This window comes from Manis pentadactyla, chromosome 6 (genome assembly GCF_030020395.1).
Source record: "Manis pentadactyla isolate mManPen7 chromosome 6, mManPen7.hap1, whole genome shotgun sequence".
Taxonomy (NCBI): Eukaryota; Metazoa; Chordata; class Mammalia; order Pholidota; family Manidae; genus Manis; species Manis pentadactyla.
The window spans coordinates 3,921,066-3,937,644 of NC_080024.1; the positions used below are offsets into that span (position 1 = coordinate 3,921,066).

The window sequence follows — 16,579 nt, forward strand, 5'->3', positions numbered from 1 at the left end:
TCTACCTTAGCTCCTTTTCTAATTCATCCAGGCCTTGCAACAAGCAGAAATAAAGGTAATCTAATCCCACTGACTTCTGGTTCTGTGGGAAACGGAATTTTATCCTCAGCCGAGTCTGCATATTCCAAAGATGAACTTAAAGGATGTGATCTGGCAAATGACTGTGAAAGACTGACCAGGGCACGGGAATGGGGTCAGGACTTTGGTCAGGAAATTAGTGCCTCTTTCAGAGTCTGAAGACATTCAATGTCTGACCACCAGCAGGGAAAATGCGGGGATCGATTTAGAGCAACAAAGAAATAGGGACATATTAGACTTCATTAAAATTAGGAGATGGTGTTCATCAGAAGTCACAGGGTGGAAGGAGGCATTCTCAGTAAATATATTCAACATAGACTGTGTCAGAATGCATAAACATCTTCTAAAGATTCATAAGGAAAAGGCAGGAAATTCAATAAATTAGATCAAAGATTTCCATAGGTGCTTCCTAAAAAAAAAAAAAAAAGGCTATCCAAATCGCCAGAGGTATATGGAAAGATCCTCCATACCACTATTCACAGGGAAATGCAAATTAAAATCACAGTGATATGATATTACCACAATTTCAAAAATAAAAATAAAAGACGGAAGGCAGCAGGTGTTGGAAAGCACATGGAGTAACCAGAACTCTTGCTGGTGGCAGTGAAGAAAATCTTGGTCCAGCCACGATGGGAAACGTTTTGGCAATATCTGCTGGTGTTGATCATTCACATACCCCGTGTTGCGGCCAGGGGTAGGCAGGTGCGCACAGGACACGTACAAGGGTGACGCGAGCAGCCTGTTCATGGCAACCTCAGCCTGGGGCAGCCCACCCGTCCACCAGTAGGATGAGTGCATCAACTGCGGTCTGTCCAGAGGCACACACCACACAGCGGTGATGCCCTGCACCACGTGCCGTGGCATGGATGCACCACACACTCATCAGCGGGTCTGGTTAGCTTTTGGTTACCTGGTTATATCCCCTGGCCTTCCGGTATCTGGTATCTGGAAGAATACACATTCATATAAAGGTCACATATAAAGTCTTCCTTGATGAGAGACGACAAAGCCGGGCCCCCCGGGGGCGGGGCTGGAGGAGGAGAACCCGAGGGCACAGGGGATCCTCTGGGAGTTTGCTGCTCCCCTATGTCTCGATCTCCGTACGTATCACATGAGTATGTGCAAACCGAGACAACTCACTCAGTGGTGTGCTTGAGTTGCACACTTCTCTGCACTTATTATACTTTAATAAAAAGTGCTTTAAAGTTGTAGCTATTATTATGTTTATCTGAATTTCATGTGTTAGGAAAACCAAAATGTCTCAAGCCATCTTCTTAGCATAAGAAGCCTAAGTTAACAGCCCCCTGGGATACACTAGGCAGGCACATGCCCCAGGTGGCGGTGCTGTCTGTCTAAGCCCTCCACAGCACCCACAGGCTGTCCCGGCTCTCTGCACCAGTAGGATGCCTCGGGAAGGGTGCCAGATGATGCCGTCCAGTGGCTGGGAGGCCTCTGGTACCCTGGCCCTGGCACAGGGCAACCCCAGTGCTCCTTGGGAAGTCCTGTGCTTCCAGGGAGAAAGGATAACAGAGAAAGACCAGCAGACTGACAACTGGCAGACCCATAAAGCAAGACAAGTGCATAGCAGAATCTTACTGGCCTTCTCCCCAGTTTTGTAAAACCAAGATTGTATTTCTATGAAGTCTGGCAGCAGACTATGATAAATGAAGAGCTGAAGCACATACTTTCTCTGCTATTAAACAGCATCTTACTGATACAGTCAGGACCATTGGCAATTCAGGTCTCTAAATAATTCTCATTAATGTATCACTTTGTTTTATGAACAATGCAGCTGTTATTTGTAACCCGCTTTCTACCCTGGGTTTTGTTTTGTTATAAGCTTTGTGAAAATAGCAAAAGAGGAGGGAAATGGCATAAGAGTCAAATGGAAACAAAACAAAACAGAAATTGGACAGACATGTATTACTTGTTCAGAAATATTATCAAAATATAAGAGACAGTCATTTTTGAGGCAGGCCTAAGACTGAATTGATCAACAGCTTGTGGAAACTGTGTTCATTTTAAAAGACAGCAGGTGTTAAAACAATGAGAAGTGACCTCCTTTGCACCTGGATTACAAAAGCAGCCTCAATGTTTGTGAAAAAACAGGATAATAATAATGAAAAAAAAGACATCCTGCCTCTGGCTAGTTCCTTTTTATTTTTTTCTCACACTGGGCAGTTTTATTTATAGATAATAAGGCAGCTTATAAGAAACACACGCACACTCACACACTCACTTCCCAGGGGAAGTGATGTTTATTTGACGTAAAATAGCTCTGCTGTTTGTATGATCTGTTATCTTTGGAATCCCATCTAGAATGTAATATTCAGATTGCTCATATCCCCTTTAAATCAGTTTGCTAGCATATTCTTGACAAAATCTATCAAACAAAACTCTTTCCAGTCCAAAATATCCTTTGACTTGTTATTGTAACAGACTAAACAGAAGCCAAGATTCACAACCAAACTTATTGCTCTTTGGGAATGTAGATTTCAGCTGCTGGAGCCGAGTTTATAAATACCATTGCCCTTAAGCTGACATCTATGCTATAGCATTCAACTGGACTACACTGAGTATGGAGCAGATCTTTGATATCTGGGGTATGCCCCAAGATTATTGTGATCCCCCAAATCAGGAGCACTGCTAAATTGGATTTGGAATAGGCACCTGGCAACCCTGGCCTAAGGGACTAGCTGCCATACAACAGCATGTGGGTTCTAATCTGTGCTTTATGTACATTACTCATTTAATCCTTATAATAATCCTTTGAGGTAAGGGGATTGCCAGTATGTCATGAACATTGGGCGCTGGTCTAGAAGAGTCAAGACTGTGAACACCTAAGGTCCCTGTGCGTTTAATAATAATTATGAATTAATGAAATGCATGCTTTACTCATTTCCAGTTATGTATGCAAATGCAAAGAGCTTAGCATTTCATCAATTTGCTTTTGTATGGAGATAGCATCAGACAGAAAAGGTGGCATGTTATAGCAGAGAGTTTAATATCTGACATTTTAAAATACACCTCTTATGTGGAATGGCATCTTATACTTAACCAGCGTAGAAAATGTTCCTTACATCTACATTTGGAAGAGAAGGCCTTCAAATCCCACTTGAGCTTTGCACCTTTGTGTGAACATGTACCGTGCTTCCACCGCCTCAGTACTGCCGGCCTGAGGAGGGGAGGAACTGAATCCGAGTCCCCTACGGCAGGCCCTTCACGCACCCCGGTGCTCAGGCTGGTGGATGGCCTCGCAGCAGCCTTGGTTCTGGCTAAACTCACCTTGGAAAGCCTCGATTCTTTTCCGTGCACTCAGCGCAGTCTGAGGAATTGCCAGCAAAGGCACTGAGCTTCCAGAAAAACGTTTCATGAATCAAATCTCCCAGATACCAAACACACAGGGTCAGGCTATCCCTTGCTCTAGTAGCTTGCAAACTTCCAAGGAGCCACCGGACAGGGCACACTTGGAGTGATATGGAGGTGCTCTCATCGTGCGGGGAGGGACTTAGGTTCAGAAATGTTACCCAACTTGATACAAGTCATGCTGTTAGAAATAGCAGAACTGGGGGCGGACATATTCCGTCCATTGTAAAAAAGTATCCAGGTTGTATTTTCAGATGAACTCTGGGCTTCTAATTTGCTTGCTTACACTGTAACCTAGTTTTGCGTGTCACAGAGTAATTAAAGCATTAATGCAGAATACGCAATGCTCCGCGCCTTGCAGGCTGATAAGTGTGATCCCCACGCCTGGGCAGTTTCAGGAAATCTGTCACTGGGCAAAGGCAGGAAGAGACCCCAGGGGATGCTGGGTGGCTCCCTGCTGAGAGGGACGGGCGTGTGCTGGCCAGCAAGAAGATGGCATGCTGTCTTCTCTGCATGCCTCTGGATGCTACAGAAAACCGCCCAAGACTCACTAAACCAAGCTCTGCTGCTGACTCTACCGGCCTGGTGAGGCCGAATTCCAACTCCCCGAGTCTCAGGAAGGGTCCTGTGTGGTGTGAGGACAGAGGGAGGGTGCTGTGGTTTGGGGGAAGGAGAGGAGGATGGTGAGTGTAAAGCGATGCCAATGCACACCATGTCACGGGAGAAGAGTTGCTTCCAGACCATGGGGAAGAAATCAAGCGCATCTGGCTGAGCAGTACACCTTGCAGTTCCTTCTTTCCATTTATCTGAAAAAGGGGCTCCTGGCTCCCTAACTTGCAACACCTTCCAGGTCCCAGCCATGCTTTCTGAGCCACATCCTGTCTCCCCTTCCTCCCGCATCTTCACGGAGCAGTGGTCCCGTGGCCGCCGCCTCCCCGCCTCCCGCTCGGCCCCTGGTCTCCTCCCGCACACGCGCGCCTGCCGGAAGCACCGCAGCCTCTCCCCGCTCGCCCGGCAGGGCACCTGCTCTGATTTTCCACATCACACATCCTACGAATTACACTTGCTCAGTATTTTACATCTGCTCCATTCCCAGTCTCTTACACAAAAGTCCAGGTCCTGATTAATATACATGTGACATAAAACTCCCCATTTTAAGTGCACAATTTGGGTTAACTAGATTTGCAGTGTTGGGCAACATCAGCACTATTTCCAAAATTTCTCATCACCCCAAATAAAACTCTGTGCCCAGAAGGCAGTAACACCCATTCCCTCCTGCTCCCAGACTCTGAGAACTTCAACTCTACTTTCTGTCTCCAATAAATTTGCCTAGTCTCCGTATTTCATATTAAGTGAAACCATGCAATGCTTGTCCTTTGGGGACCGGCCTCTTTCAGCATAACGCGTTCGGGATCAGCCCAAGCTGTAGCGTGTAGCAGAGCTTCATTCTTCTGTACGGCTGAATGTTTCTCCACTGTCTTTAAGCAGCACATTTAGTTCACCCACTAATCTGTCCTCCTGGTTCCTTACAGTCTCCCTGCCTCATGGTCAGGTTGGCATAAGCCTCGGGGGCCCCAGAGTAGCCACACAGCTCAGTCCAAACTTCTCTGCCTGCCATGGAGCTCAGATACCATCTGGCCCGTCTGTGCCGCCACACCTGTATCCAGATCAAATAGAAACATCCACTCTCAAATGAACACATCCCCACACTTCCGCTTTCATGCCTTTGGCCGTGTGCTTTCCTCTGCCTGGAATGTTCTCCCTCTGTCTCTTCAGGGCAAAGCCCCCTCACCCTTTACATGGCCAGCTCAGCCCCCACCTGCCGCACAATACCTGCTACACTTCCAGGGAGCAGCGGGACCCCTGTCCCTTCTAAGCGCCCAGGGGACTCGGCACTGTGCGTTCAGCCATCTCTGACCTTTCGCCCTCTCCTCTACTCTTTGAAGGCAGCACTCATCTCAGAGCTGTCCTTCTCTATGGCACAGTGTTGACTGCTGGGCTTTGTGTGGAATGGCCATTGATAAATACTTGCCCAATTGACTTCATGTCTATCAAGAAGACTGGGAAGATGAATTTTCCCAGAGACCTGGCAGTCAGGTCATGAGGCTGAGTCAAAGACATTTAAATGAAATGAAACATCAATTATTAGAAATACCAACTGTGGGAAAAATATTGATCAGTTTAGAGGAAGCCACTGGAAAGGTGAGTTGGAATAATGATTTGGACCTCAGACATCTAGCAAAGCACAGGTATTTTTACTAAACACAATGAACTTAGTATGTTGATACCAGAAGAGAAATAGCCCCATACTGCCGAGGCAGGGTAGCCTCTGGGGTGGGATTCAGCAGGCCAGAGAGATGGCAGGGAGGGTGGAGCAGAATACCCCGGGGCTTCCGGGAGCGAAATCCCCCAGCGCCACCGGGTGGGCGCTCCAGCCCTCCCTGGGCAGGTGCTAGGGCCAACTGCGTCCAGTGTGCACAGCTTGGCCTTCAGGAAGAAGCTGCTCCTATCTGGTTGTGCCCTAGTCTTGCTGCTCCTGGGAAGAATGGGAGGGGCTTAGTGAGTGGAGGAGGGGCCCTGAGGTGGCGGCCCTGGGAAGCCTTCAGCAGTTGGCCAGCAGCTTGCTCACCACCTTGTGGTAAGATAAGGCCCTGCTTGTTCTTGCAGCTTGAGCAGCAGATGGAGGTCTAGGCAGAGCTGCTTTGGGGTAAGTGAGGTGCCAATCCCTGGGTCTGGCTGAATTATGGTGCCTGGAAAAAAATTACAGCAGAACTTGGTGAAGAGTTTCTGAGTAACTGTTGACTCATAAAAGCAAATAAGGTCAGGTTCTGGCCTAGTGAACCTCATGCGGATCCCAGAACAGATCATTAAAATGATTTGTGAGTTCTTAGGAAAGGAAGCAGAGATAACAAGTGTTATCATCTTGGGTTCTTGGAAAACAAGGCATATGAGACGTGCCTTATTAAATTCCTATAGTTACTAGCCTCGTAGGCAAGGACAGTGCCATGGGTATAATAGAGCCGTCCATCGGCGATGCCCTTGGCACAGGCCTCATGGGATTGGTGAGGACAAGGTGAATGTGAGCCAGATGACAGGGAGGCTGGGCAGGTTTTTACTTGTCACGTGACGGCACCTTGACTCACGCTGTGCTGCCAGGCTCCCTGGCTTTCTTGCAGAGAACATTTCTTTCACAGCCGGGGGCAGATTGGAGGGGTGCCATGCAAGTGGATGAGACGGTGAACACGGGGTGGCAGAGGCGGCTCAGCAGGAGAGCCTGTAGGAAGAGTTAGAGGTTTGACCGACTGTGACCACCATGTGAATCGACCGTGTGATGTGGCCACTCAAGAGCAGATGGAAGGTGTGAGACCCAAGGTAGGGCCCTTGGGGCTACTTGATGGAGTGCCTACCAGCCCCCATCTAGGTTTTGTTTCACTGCTTTATGTCTGAAGGACACCGACGGAGAACAGTGCTACAGACAGAGTGATTACAAGGTAATTTGAAATCCCATTTTGGTGAAGAACCTAAGGGCGCTTGCCCTGTAATCAGTGAGACTTTAGGGGGGCGCGTGGTCTTGGGCATTTAAAGGTTGCTCCTGTATAAGAGGTTTGTTCTATTTTGCCTTGGAAGCTTGCTGTAAAAGCGAAGAATAATAGTGAGAGTTGTCCAAAACCAGAATGGACTTTCTAGAGGGGCCAGGCGCCCCTTTCACTGGGTGTTGGTGGAGAAGGGGTGCTCAGGAAAGGAATGTCCTGGGGCTTCAGGCAGCTGATGTGGTTGGTAGACTGGACCACGTCTGAAGGCTTTTCCAGGCCTGTCCCTGGTCCGGGAAATGCAGCTGGGCTGGCAGAGCCTGAGTCCTCCTGCGTGATTCTCTCCTCTTCCCTGGGAGGCAGAATTCCTTCCTACCAGCACTATCTCTTCCTGGGGCACAGTGGTGATTGTTGCACTTCGCACAGAATGAGCGTCAACGAGTATTTGCCCAAATGACTTCACAGGTATCCAGATGCTTGAGAAGATGAATTTTCTCAGAAACCCGGCAGTCTAATTTTTGAAGCTGCATAAATTAGAAAATACTGAGGACAAAGAAATCGCTCCACTGTATCTACATAATTAGGTAGCAATAATATTTTCTTAAAGGATAAGAGGTTAGAGAACCACTCTTTTTAGGAACATTTTTCTTGCAAAAAAAAACCAGTTTTTTAACAAATATTGACTAAAACAGGTGTTGCTAGCAATAAAAAGATGATAGGGATTTAGTCTTTGAAGTGAGATTATCAGATGGTTTGAAGACCAGCTCCATCATCAGCTGGAGGATGGTCTTAGACATCTAGTTGCTTTACCTCTCTAGATGTTTCCCTGTGTTTTGCATGTGTAAAGTGGGGATGAAAATATTACCCACCACATAATAATGGAAGATTTAATGAATGAATGTATGTCAGGTCCTGAACAGTCCCTGGCATAGCATAAGTAGTCAATGAAAGTGTAGCGACTGCAAAGCTCAGAGGATGTAATCGGAAGACAGCTGCATTAGTTCTCCTGCTATGCAGAATCTGGGACAACGTCCTCCCCTGCCTTCTCACCCTGAGTACTGGCTTGCCCTTTTAACATGACCTGTATCATTTGATTGCTGGATTTCTTTATCAAGTAATTTATTTTCTAGAAGAGCTCATAGTCTGTGGCTCACATTGAATTTTACCTGCCCAGCAGCCCGCACTGCCTGCTTCCATGTAGAGTCCCGCTTTCAGGTAGAGTTCTGATTTAGTTCTCTTCTCTACCTCTCTCTCTTAAATGCAGGTAAATCCTGATTTCTCTGATATAATGGTGGTGGTCACATCTGCCAGGTGGTCTCTCTCAAGATATCTCAGAGCGAAGATGTAATGTCTAGGGCTGCTGCAGACATTTTATGTCCATGAAGGAAGTCATCCAACATGACATGTTATCCTAAGGATAACAGCTCCAAAAGATGGAAAGACCATTAAAGATTGATGATGTCAACTGAGCCACTGAAATAATCAGTGCAAAATTGTCTCGCCTCTATTCGTATTGCTAAGGGAGATTATAAACCCTCTTATTGTTTAAGCCATTGGTCATTGAGTTTTCTATTACTTGAATTTGAAAACATGCCAATTCTTTCATATTTGGGAATATTAACTTCAGTGAGTAGATATATCTCAGTTCACATTTTTTCCCCAGGAACTTTGTAAATACTGCTACTTTTTCATCTGACATTGAGCGGTGTGGTAGAGAAATCTGAGGCCAGCCAGATTCTCCCCTACCACTTCTCTCTGAAGCTCAATAACATACCAAGATATCTTTGGTGGTGTTTGTTCTATATCAGTTTTTTCTGGAACAGAGTGAGAACTTTTGATCTGCAGATTTAGCTTTTATTTCAGAAACATTTTTTTATCTTTAAAAAAATTAATATTAGAGTTCTCTTTTTCAGGAGTATCAACTAACCCTTTTCTAAATGCTTAAATGTCTCAGTCTTTTTCCCCTACATTCACTGTAATTGATTCAAGCTTTTCCTCTTAAGGCAGTAATTGAGATGAATTGTGCCCAGTCTATTTCTTGGTTTTTCTAATATGGTTTCTATATTGGACTATTTCTGAATTTCATTTGGTTTTCTTAGCTATATAATTTTTGTCCCTTCTCATTAATTTATATTCTCTCAGCTTATTCTATAAAAGTTCGTATTAACTTATTCCAGAACATAGAATACATGTAAAGAATTTTCCATTTGTCTACATTTCTTCCAGAGTGAGTTCTTCACCTGCCTCACCCACGCTATAATCCTCTCTTCCCCTTTTACTGAAGCATGGCACTTGGATAGTGGATATGCTGCTGCTTTCTACCTTATTCATATTTAATATGGACTGCTCTTTGCAATTCCTCTATTTGCTCAAATATAATGTGAACAAAATCTCCTCGATGGTTTCTCACTTTGCTGAATGAGCCTGAGAGCTGGAAGATGGCATTTTTATCTACATTTCTACAGCCTGTACATACAGGGAGGATAAGAGCTGATCTCGTGAATCTATGCAAGGTCTGGGCTCTGTCTTCTCTTCTGAGATGTTGATAAACTCTTACCACTATCCCCCACCCTTGTTAGGAGTATATCCTATTCCTGTAACAAAATGCCCTTCCACTTAGCATCTTGCCTCAATTCACTACAAAGTCCTAGAAAATGGAAGGTCCTAGTGACTTTCCCAGCTCTGGTCAGGTTTTGTGGGTGGTAAACTGGTTGCACCCACGAGAGTGTTATCTCCCTAAGATTCCCCCGGTGGGCTTGCTTACTCACCCTTTTGCCTTCCTTCTCAGGTTCGTGTCTTCTCTGTCCCAGAAAGTGTTAGTGGGAATTCTTAGTATTTTCTCTACTTGATTTCTTTCCCTAGTAGGGATTTCTGGGGAGTGGGGATGAGATTAGATGCCAGCCTCCTCTGCAGGCTTCTATTTCACTGGGAAGTTTTTGAACTTTATGACATGAAGTTGTACTTAATTTTTTTGTTTCTAACCTTTTTGTGTGTGGGAGAGGTTCTGTAATAGATTTATTCTGGCATTTTTACGTGGATATCTTCTCCATGTTCTTTGACTATTAGTTCTGAGTATATTCCTGGAGGACTGCAGATTATAAAATTTGCAAATAAATCTCAACAGTTAGTAAAAGTGAAGAAGGACAATAAAAGAAGTCAGAGCGACCTAATAACGAATGTCCACATAGCAGTTTACACTTACATCGCATTAGCGCCTTATTTCTTTTTCATTAAGCCTCAGAAGAGCGGCGTCTGCATCTGTCCTGTATCCCCAGAACCTAAGTTTGTGCCTGGCCCAGAGTAGATGCCCAGTAAAGTTTTGACTAAACGAATGGCTGTTGTCCCGTTTACAGATGGGAAGACCGAGGCTACGATCATTACGGATCTAGTCCAAGGCCACATATCTGCAGGTAGATGGACATGGGGCAGACAGGAAAGCGGCGGCCCGGAGAGCGCTGGCCAGGCGTGTCCACGGGCCGGAGTCCACAGGGTGCAGTCTGCGGCGTGGGGTCCGCTCCTCACGGCGCTTCCCTCGCAGCGGCTGCTCCCACCAGCTCGTTCACCCGCAGGGAGTCGCGTGCACGCCCCAGCGTCCCGCGCGGTTGCCACGGAAACGGACGACGGCCGCGCAGGCGCGCGGCGCGCAGAGGGGCTGGGAGCGGACCTTCCCGGGAGCGGACCGGCAGTGCGCAGGCGTCGCGTGTCCGTTGCTAGGTTCCGCCCCGCGTCTCGCCGAGGGGCCACAGCAAGGTTTCGGAGCCCCGGGTCGGGCGAGAACGTTGGAATCCCTTGCCCCGAGCCTGCGCGCCCCCCGGCTGGGGCCTTTCTCTGGCCAAGCGAGAGGATACGCAGATCGCCGCCCCCCTCCCTCCAGAAGGACCTCCCCCTGGGCGCCCCGTGCTGTCCGCACCGCTGCTGCGGCTGTCCGGGAAAGCAGCGGTAGAGCTCCCCGGCGGGCGAGGGAAAGTAGCCAGACATGTCGAACGCGTAAGTGGTGGGCTGGCAGGCCACAGCCATAGCGTGGGCGTCTCCAAGCCAAAATGCCTTGTTCTGCTTTTATTTTTTTCTTTTTACACGCGCCCCTCTCCCTTTTTACATTTTAGCCAAAAAACATACACCTGAGGACAGCGTATCAGCTTCTTGTGGACCAGGAATCTCATACACTTAGGTACCCTTCCTCCCCCGTGAAGATGCGCTCCTCCAGGCCCATTTCCCATGTCTGCTAAGCCCTTGTGGATGTATTTTTGAGGACGTAGTACCTTCAGTACATTGCCTGCTTTTTTGTTAATCTTTAACAGTATTATATGGATTGCTTTGTGAAAACACCTAGGTCCTGTATTAACTCAAGAAAGATTTTGTGAAGGTTCATTGTGCCAGTTTGCTCTGCACCAAGGAACAGCAGTCAGGTGATAGTGGTACTGAAGAGTCTTTACCTAGCGCTGTGCTGTTTACACAGCACCTGCACAGAGGTTACTTCATTTGGTCCTCATAATGATCATTTCAAATATGTATTATGGTACTGACTCTGTGGGCACTAAGTGCTTATAATAATAACTTTTAATCTTCACAACACCCCTGTAATGTAGGAGCTGTTAACATTATTATTTCCATTTTAGGCACCAAGAATCTAAGTAGTTCATATACGGCAGGTAGATGGTGTCAATACAGGCACTGGAGCTCCAGCCGGCCTTCATACTATTATTAACCCTATTTTCTAGGTGAGAAAATAAAAGCAAAGAGGTTGAGGGCTTGCTGGGATTTTGCAGGTGGGAGGAATTCAGATTTGCAGGGGTTCAGTTTTGCATGTGTTGTGTTTAAAACGCCTATTGGACATCAAGTGGAGATCGGGTAAGCAGTTGAATATTCAAGTCTTGAGTTCAGGAGAGAGGACTATGTATGAGGTATAAACTTGATCGCTGTTGGTGTAAAGGGTCTTTATGAGACATGGAAGGAGTGTAGACAAAGAGAGAAAGGGCCCAAGGACTAAGCCTTGGATTCTGCAGTGGTAAGACACGAGGAAGGAGAAACCAGCAAAGGGATCAAGGTGTGATCAGTGAGGAACAGTGATTGTAGTGGCCTGGAAGCCGGGTTAGAAACATCATAATGTTTCTGAGAGGACAGAGTGGCCGCCTCTGCCCAAGGCTGCCCAGACTAGGTAGGAGAGAACTGAGAATGGCCCATCAGTTTAGCAATGTGGAGTCCAGTGGGACCTTGGCCTTTGTGGGAGTGATGGAACAGGAAGATTGACTAGAGTGAGCGTAGGAGAGGCTAGGAAAACTTGTAGACAGTGAGCATGACTAATGTTTTAAAGTTTTGCTGTCTCTGGTGGCTGGGGAAATGGAGTCTGGAGATAGATTTTTTTTTTTTTAGTGGGCAACAATAGCATGTTTGTTTGCTAAAGGGAAGGGCCTAGTGGTAAAGGAAACAGGATGATATGGGAGGACAGAGAGGTGGAGTGATGTGCTTGCCAGTGAGGACACAGGCCCCAGTGGGCAGGTTGAGTTCTTCGCTTCAGGGAGAGGAACTGAGGTCATTTATCATAGGAAGTGAGAAGGCAGTGTATCATCTGTCAGTAGACGTTACTCAGTGAGTAGATGTCCTGAGGGGACCTGGAAGATGATTGCAGATGGCAGACATGGCAGCAGGGAGGGACGGTGGTGATGCCGTTTGATGACAAGGGGAGGCAGGAGGAACGGTCTGGAAGCGGTGATGAGCGGTAAGGACCCTGGCCCTGCTCCGCACCAGTGGCCGGAGGAGTCTGGCAGAAAGGGAGCCTCTCCTGAGAGGACTGCAGGGGAAGCTGTGCCCTCAGGGGGCGGCCATGCCACTCGTGGAGCAAGGAGGCCAAGGGAGTATCCCGGAAAGAGGATGAACTGCTAGTTAGGAATGCAAGAGTTTGAAGTTACCCTGTGTAAAATATCTAGAGGGAGAATTCCTGTTTTGCAAGATTTCTATTTTCTATCCAAGTAGATGGTATGTCTGAATATTCAAGCCTTTCCCTGCCCACCCGCCCCACGCCCGCCCGCTTACAGGAAAACTGCCAAGCCACAGAGAGGACAGTCTGGTCTTTGTCAGCTGTCACACTCAGCCTCCTCCATCCAGTCCTCCTGACTTCAAAATCTGTAGCATTTCTAGGTCATACGCCCAAGTCTGAAACCAATCAAGCACTTAAAAAAAAAATTCTACGTAGTCTCATGGATAAAATATTACCTTCTCTTTACAAGGCACATTTTAAAATTTCAAGAACACTTTCACATCTGTTACCCCATCCCAGAATAATCCTTTGGGGTGTCCAGAACAGGCCTCATTATCCCAGTGTGCCACTTGAGGAAGCAAAGGCAGAGGAGGTTAAGTGACCTGCCTGAGATCAGCTACCTCAGGAGGCAGGTTCTGATTTTAAACTTACAGCCCTTTTACCTCTAAAAACCTTACCATCCTCAAGAGATGAAAACACACTCCCACATGAAAACGTGCACAGGAATGCTCATAGCAGCAGCGTTCACAGTAGCCAAAAGGCAGAAATAACCCACATGCCCATCAGCTGATGGCTGGGTAAACGCAGTGTGGGTGTGCCTGCAATGGGACATTTGAAAAGAAACAGGGTGCTGCCACACGCTGCGGCGTGACGGACTGAAAACACTGTGCTGGGGGAAGGAGCCGGTCACCAAGGCCGCCTAGTCTGTGACTCCATTTGTGTGAAAAGCTCACAATAGGCAGATAAATTAGATGCGTGGTCGCAGGGACTGGGAGGAAGGAGAGAAGGGAGTGGCCGCTGATGGGAGTGGGCTTTCCTCTCGGAGTAATGGAAGTGCTCTGAAATTCGACAGAGGTGATAGCTGCGAACACTGAATATGCTAAAAACCACTGGTTTGTACACTTTCCAAGGGTGAATTTATGGAATGTGAATTATATCTCAATAATGCTTTTAAATTTAAAAATCCTCCCGCCAGGTCCCTTGTCTCACACTTTGTTCATAAGCACTGACTCAGAGAAGAGGCCGAGACCTCGGGGCAGCGAGGCACGGCGCTCAAGCTGGAACTGAGATGCCAGGGAATGGGGGCTCCCCGACCTGGCCTGGCCAAGGCGCAGTGCCCCTGCCAGTCCGGAGTGTGGTGGGGCTGTGGGCAGAGGACACGTGGAGGGGCAGCAGGACACTGGAAAGCACAGAAGCCTGTCTCCAGGGAAAAGGGCATCGGTGATGCGGGGTCAGCAGGCTCCCGTCCCTGTATTCCCCAGCAGCCAGCAAGCTTTGCCCAGTCTCTCGAGCAAGGGTCACCAGAAGGCAGCTGAGAAAGAACGAGGCTGCAGCCCAAACGGTGGACTTAGAAGGTGCAAGGCGCCAGGGTGGTCTTTGGCCAAAACTTCCTGTCAGCAGTCAGCCCTGCCGTGGCCCTGGTGGGATCCTGATCCTCTGACATGGATGGGTGCCACCGAGTGCGCTGAACAGGTTCAACAGGCCTCCGCCTGCTGGGTCTGTCCCTGAGCAGAGTCTGGGCCTTCCTAGATTCTGGGTGTGTTTTCCATTAATTTGGCTATTGTTTCCCCTGGGAGAAGCCTCCTCTTCCTGAGATCCCTTGCAAACGGTGGGTTTGGGTCTATGTGGGATCCAGGTCGCCCCACCTGCACCCACGGGCGCTGCCTCTGTGCGGTATTGCACAGCCTTAATGCATACTGGTGGCCAAATGCTTTGAAGTCTGATAAGGGCCCTTTATCTTTTACTATTGACTCCAGTCCCACATTTAGAAATTATGACTAGATTTATTTATAGTCTCCAGGATATTATTTCCAAATTCTTGGCAATATTAAATCTGCATGTCGGTCTCAAGAGTCTGCCTTCTTTTTATTTTATGTCTCCAGGCACGAGCAGATATTGTCTCTGCAGCTAGCATTCTAGAATTTTCTTCAGCTACACCGTGTGACTCCCACCATATTCATCTTGAATGTTTAATGTTCTTTATCAGTACTGTGAATTAGGTTTTCATTTTGCATATTTTTCTCTGCATTTAGTTTCTGTGGCTTTTATTTCTTACAACTTTGCTATACTAGTTGACTTCTTACATTTCGTTACTGATTTCCTTGAATTTTGTAAAAGTGTCACATATAAGCTGGTTTTTAAATCCTTTATGTTAATCTCCTTTCTGTCTGCTTCATCCTTTTTCACTCCTAATTTTTAGATTTACAGTGTTTCTCTACAGAAAATATTTTTGGTCTCTAGTTTTCAACATTTCAAAGAGGCCACCATCGTCTGTTCTTTGGGGTATGTGGACAGTATCCTTAATCAGGCATATGCCATAAATTAAATTTTTTGGTCATTCTCTTGGCGTCTGTGGATGTAGTTCGTGGTTTTTACTGTTCTGCTTCTGTGTTTAGTTCAGCTTGACTTTATGTCTAACTCTCCTGAATTCCTGGGTGACCCCTCCTTGGTCAGAGGGAGCAATTCTTTTGATCTGGCACTGTGTTCTGTTTGCTAAGTGGAATTTCAGGTCCAAGTTCTAAACAAAGTTGGCCTGTAATTTTCTTCTGAGATGTTGTCGTGACAGGTTTAAGCCCCAAATCCTATTTAATCCACAGAACGAACCAAGCAGTTTTTCTGTTTTATGTGAACATTCTTTGAGCCTGCTGGTATGTGCAGCCGTGACCCCATCAGGTAAGTGAGTGCCTTGGGTCTGTGGCCCCCTTTCAGATTCTAGAAGTCTGGTTTTTGGTAAACGAGGAACGTGCTCAACTTCTTGGTACGTCTGAGAATGTCCTGTTCCCCAGGCTGACATGTGGTAAGCCATGTTGGCTGCTGGAGGTAGTACCCTTGGCCCTTTCTGCTTCCTATCCCCCCTCCTGTTTTTAGGGCCTGGCAAGCGGGGTCGCCAACACATCCTGACACCTCAAACAGGGACATGTGGCTTTTGTTACTGTTCTTGTATGGGGTTGTTCTAATAAACAGTCATGGATTATGCAAGGAGAGAAATGCCCCGTTCTGAATGGAATTCTACCTAAAAGCATGCTCTTTTATAATGAAGTTGTCTAGCAGAGTGCTCTTTCACACGCAGTATTTTTAAAATATTGCTGAGTTGTGAGAAATCTGGTCCCGGCACCCAGGATGGAGTGCCAGAGGCAGTGTCCACTGTCCAGGCCGGGGGCGCTGAGGGAGAGGCCAAGTGTATGTTTAATTATAACTCCTTGTTTTCTTGGGGTGCTCATCCCATCTGTGCCACATGTTTGTCACCCCTCATCTGCTTACACCCTGATGACAGGAGGCAATAAGGTTGCGTGGTTCAGAGCATGAACTCTGGAGCCAGGCTGCAGGGGTGCAGTCCTGCCTTGAGGTCATACCACTCTGGGCAACGACTGCTCAGTGCCTCAGTTTCCTCCTCTGTAAACAGAGAAATAATGATCCCGACTTTTAGGGTTGTTGAGGATTCTGGGAGTTAATACATGTAAAGCGCTTAGAACGGTGACAGGGCTGTTGCCATCATCATCACCATCGGAACCCAAAAGACTTTTCTCACCAAGGGGGAGTTTTAGCTTTTAGCCAGAAAGGTGAAAAATCTCCCATCTCTGCTCCAATCACATAAAAATAATAGATGTATTTTTTAAGTATTTAATAAATT

The 16,579-nt window shown here is 47.0% G+C and overlaps 1 protein-coding gene across 4 annotated transcripts in view; it reads left to right on the forward strand.

The window, feature by feature from the left end:
• The first annotated feature begins 6,680 nt into the window (after nt 1–6,680).
• Nucleotides 6,681–16,579, forward strand: part of IQCA1 (IQ motif containing with AAA domain 1) — a 176,433-nt gene continuing 166,534 nt past the window's right edge. For 2 of the 4 annotated variants that reach the window (XM_036901073.2, XM_057503394.1), the window contains exon 1: nt 10,707–10,961. In XM_036901073.2, the coding sequence (XP_036756968.2) occupies nt 10,951–10,961 (11 nt within the window). In that variant the 5' untranslated portion in view covers nt 10,707–10,950. Of the gene's footprint in view, nt 6,936–10,705; nt 10,962–16,579 lie in introns of those variants that run through there. The other 2 variants (XM_057503392.1, XM_057503393.1) reach the window with 2 other exon arrangements.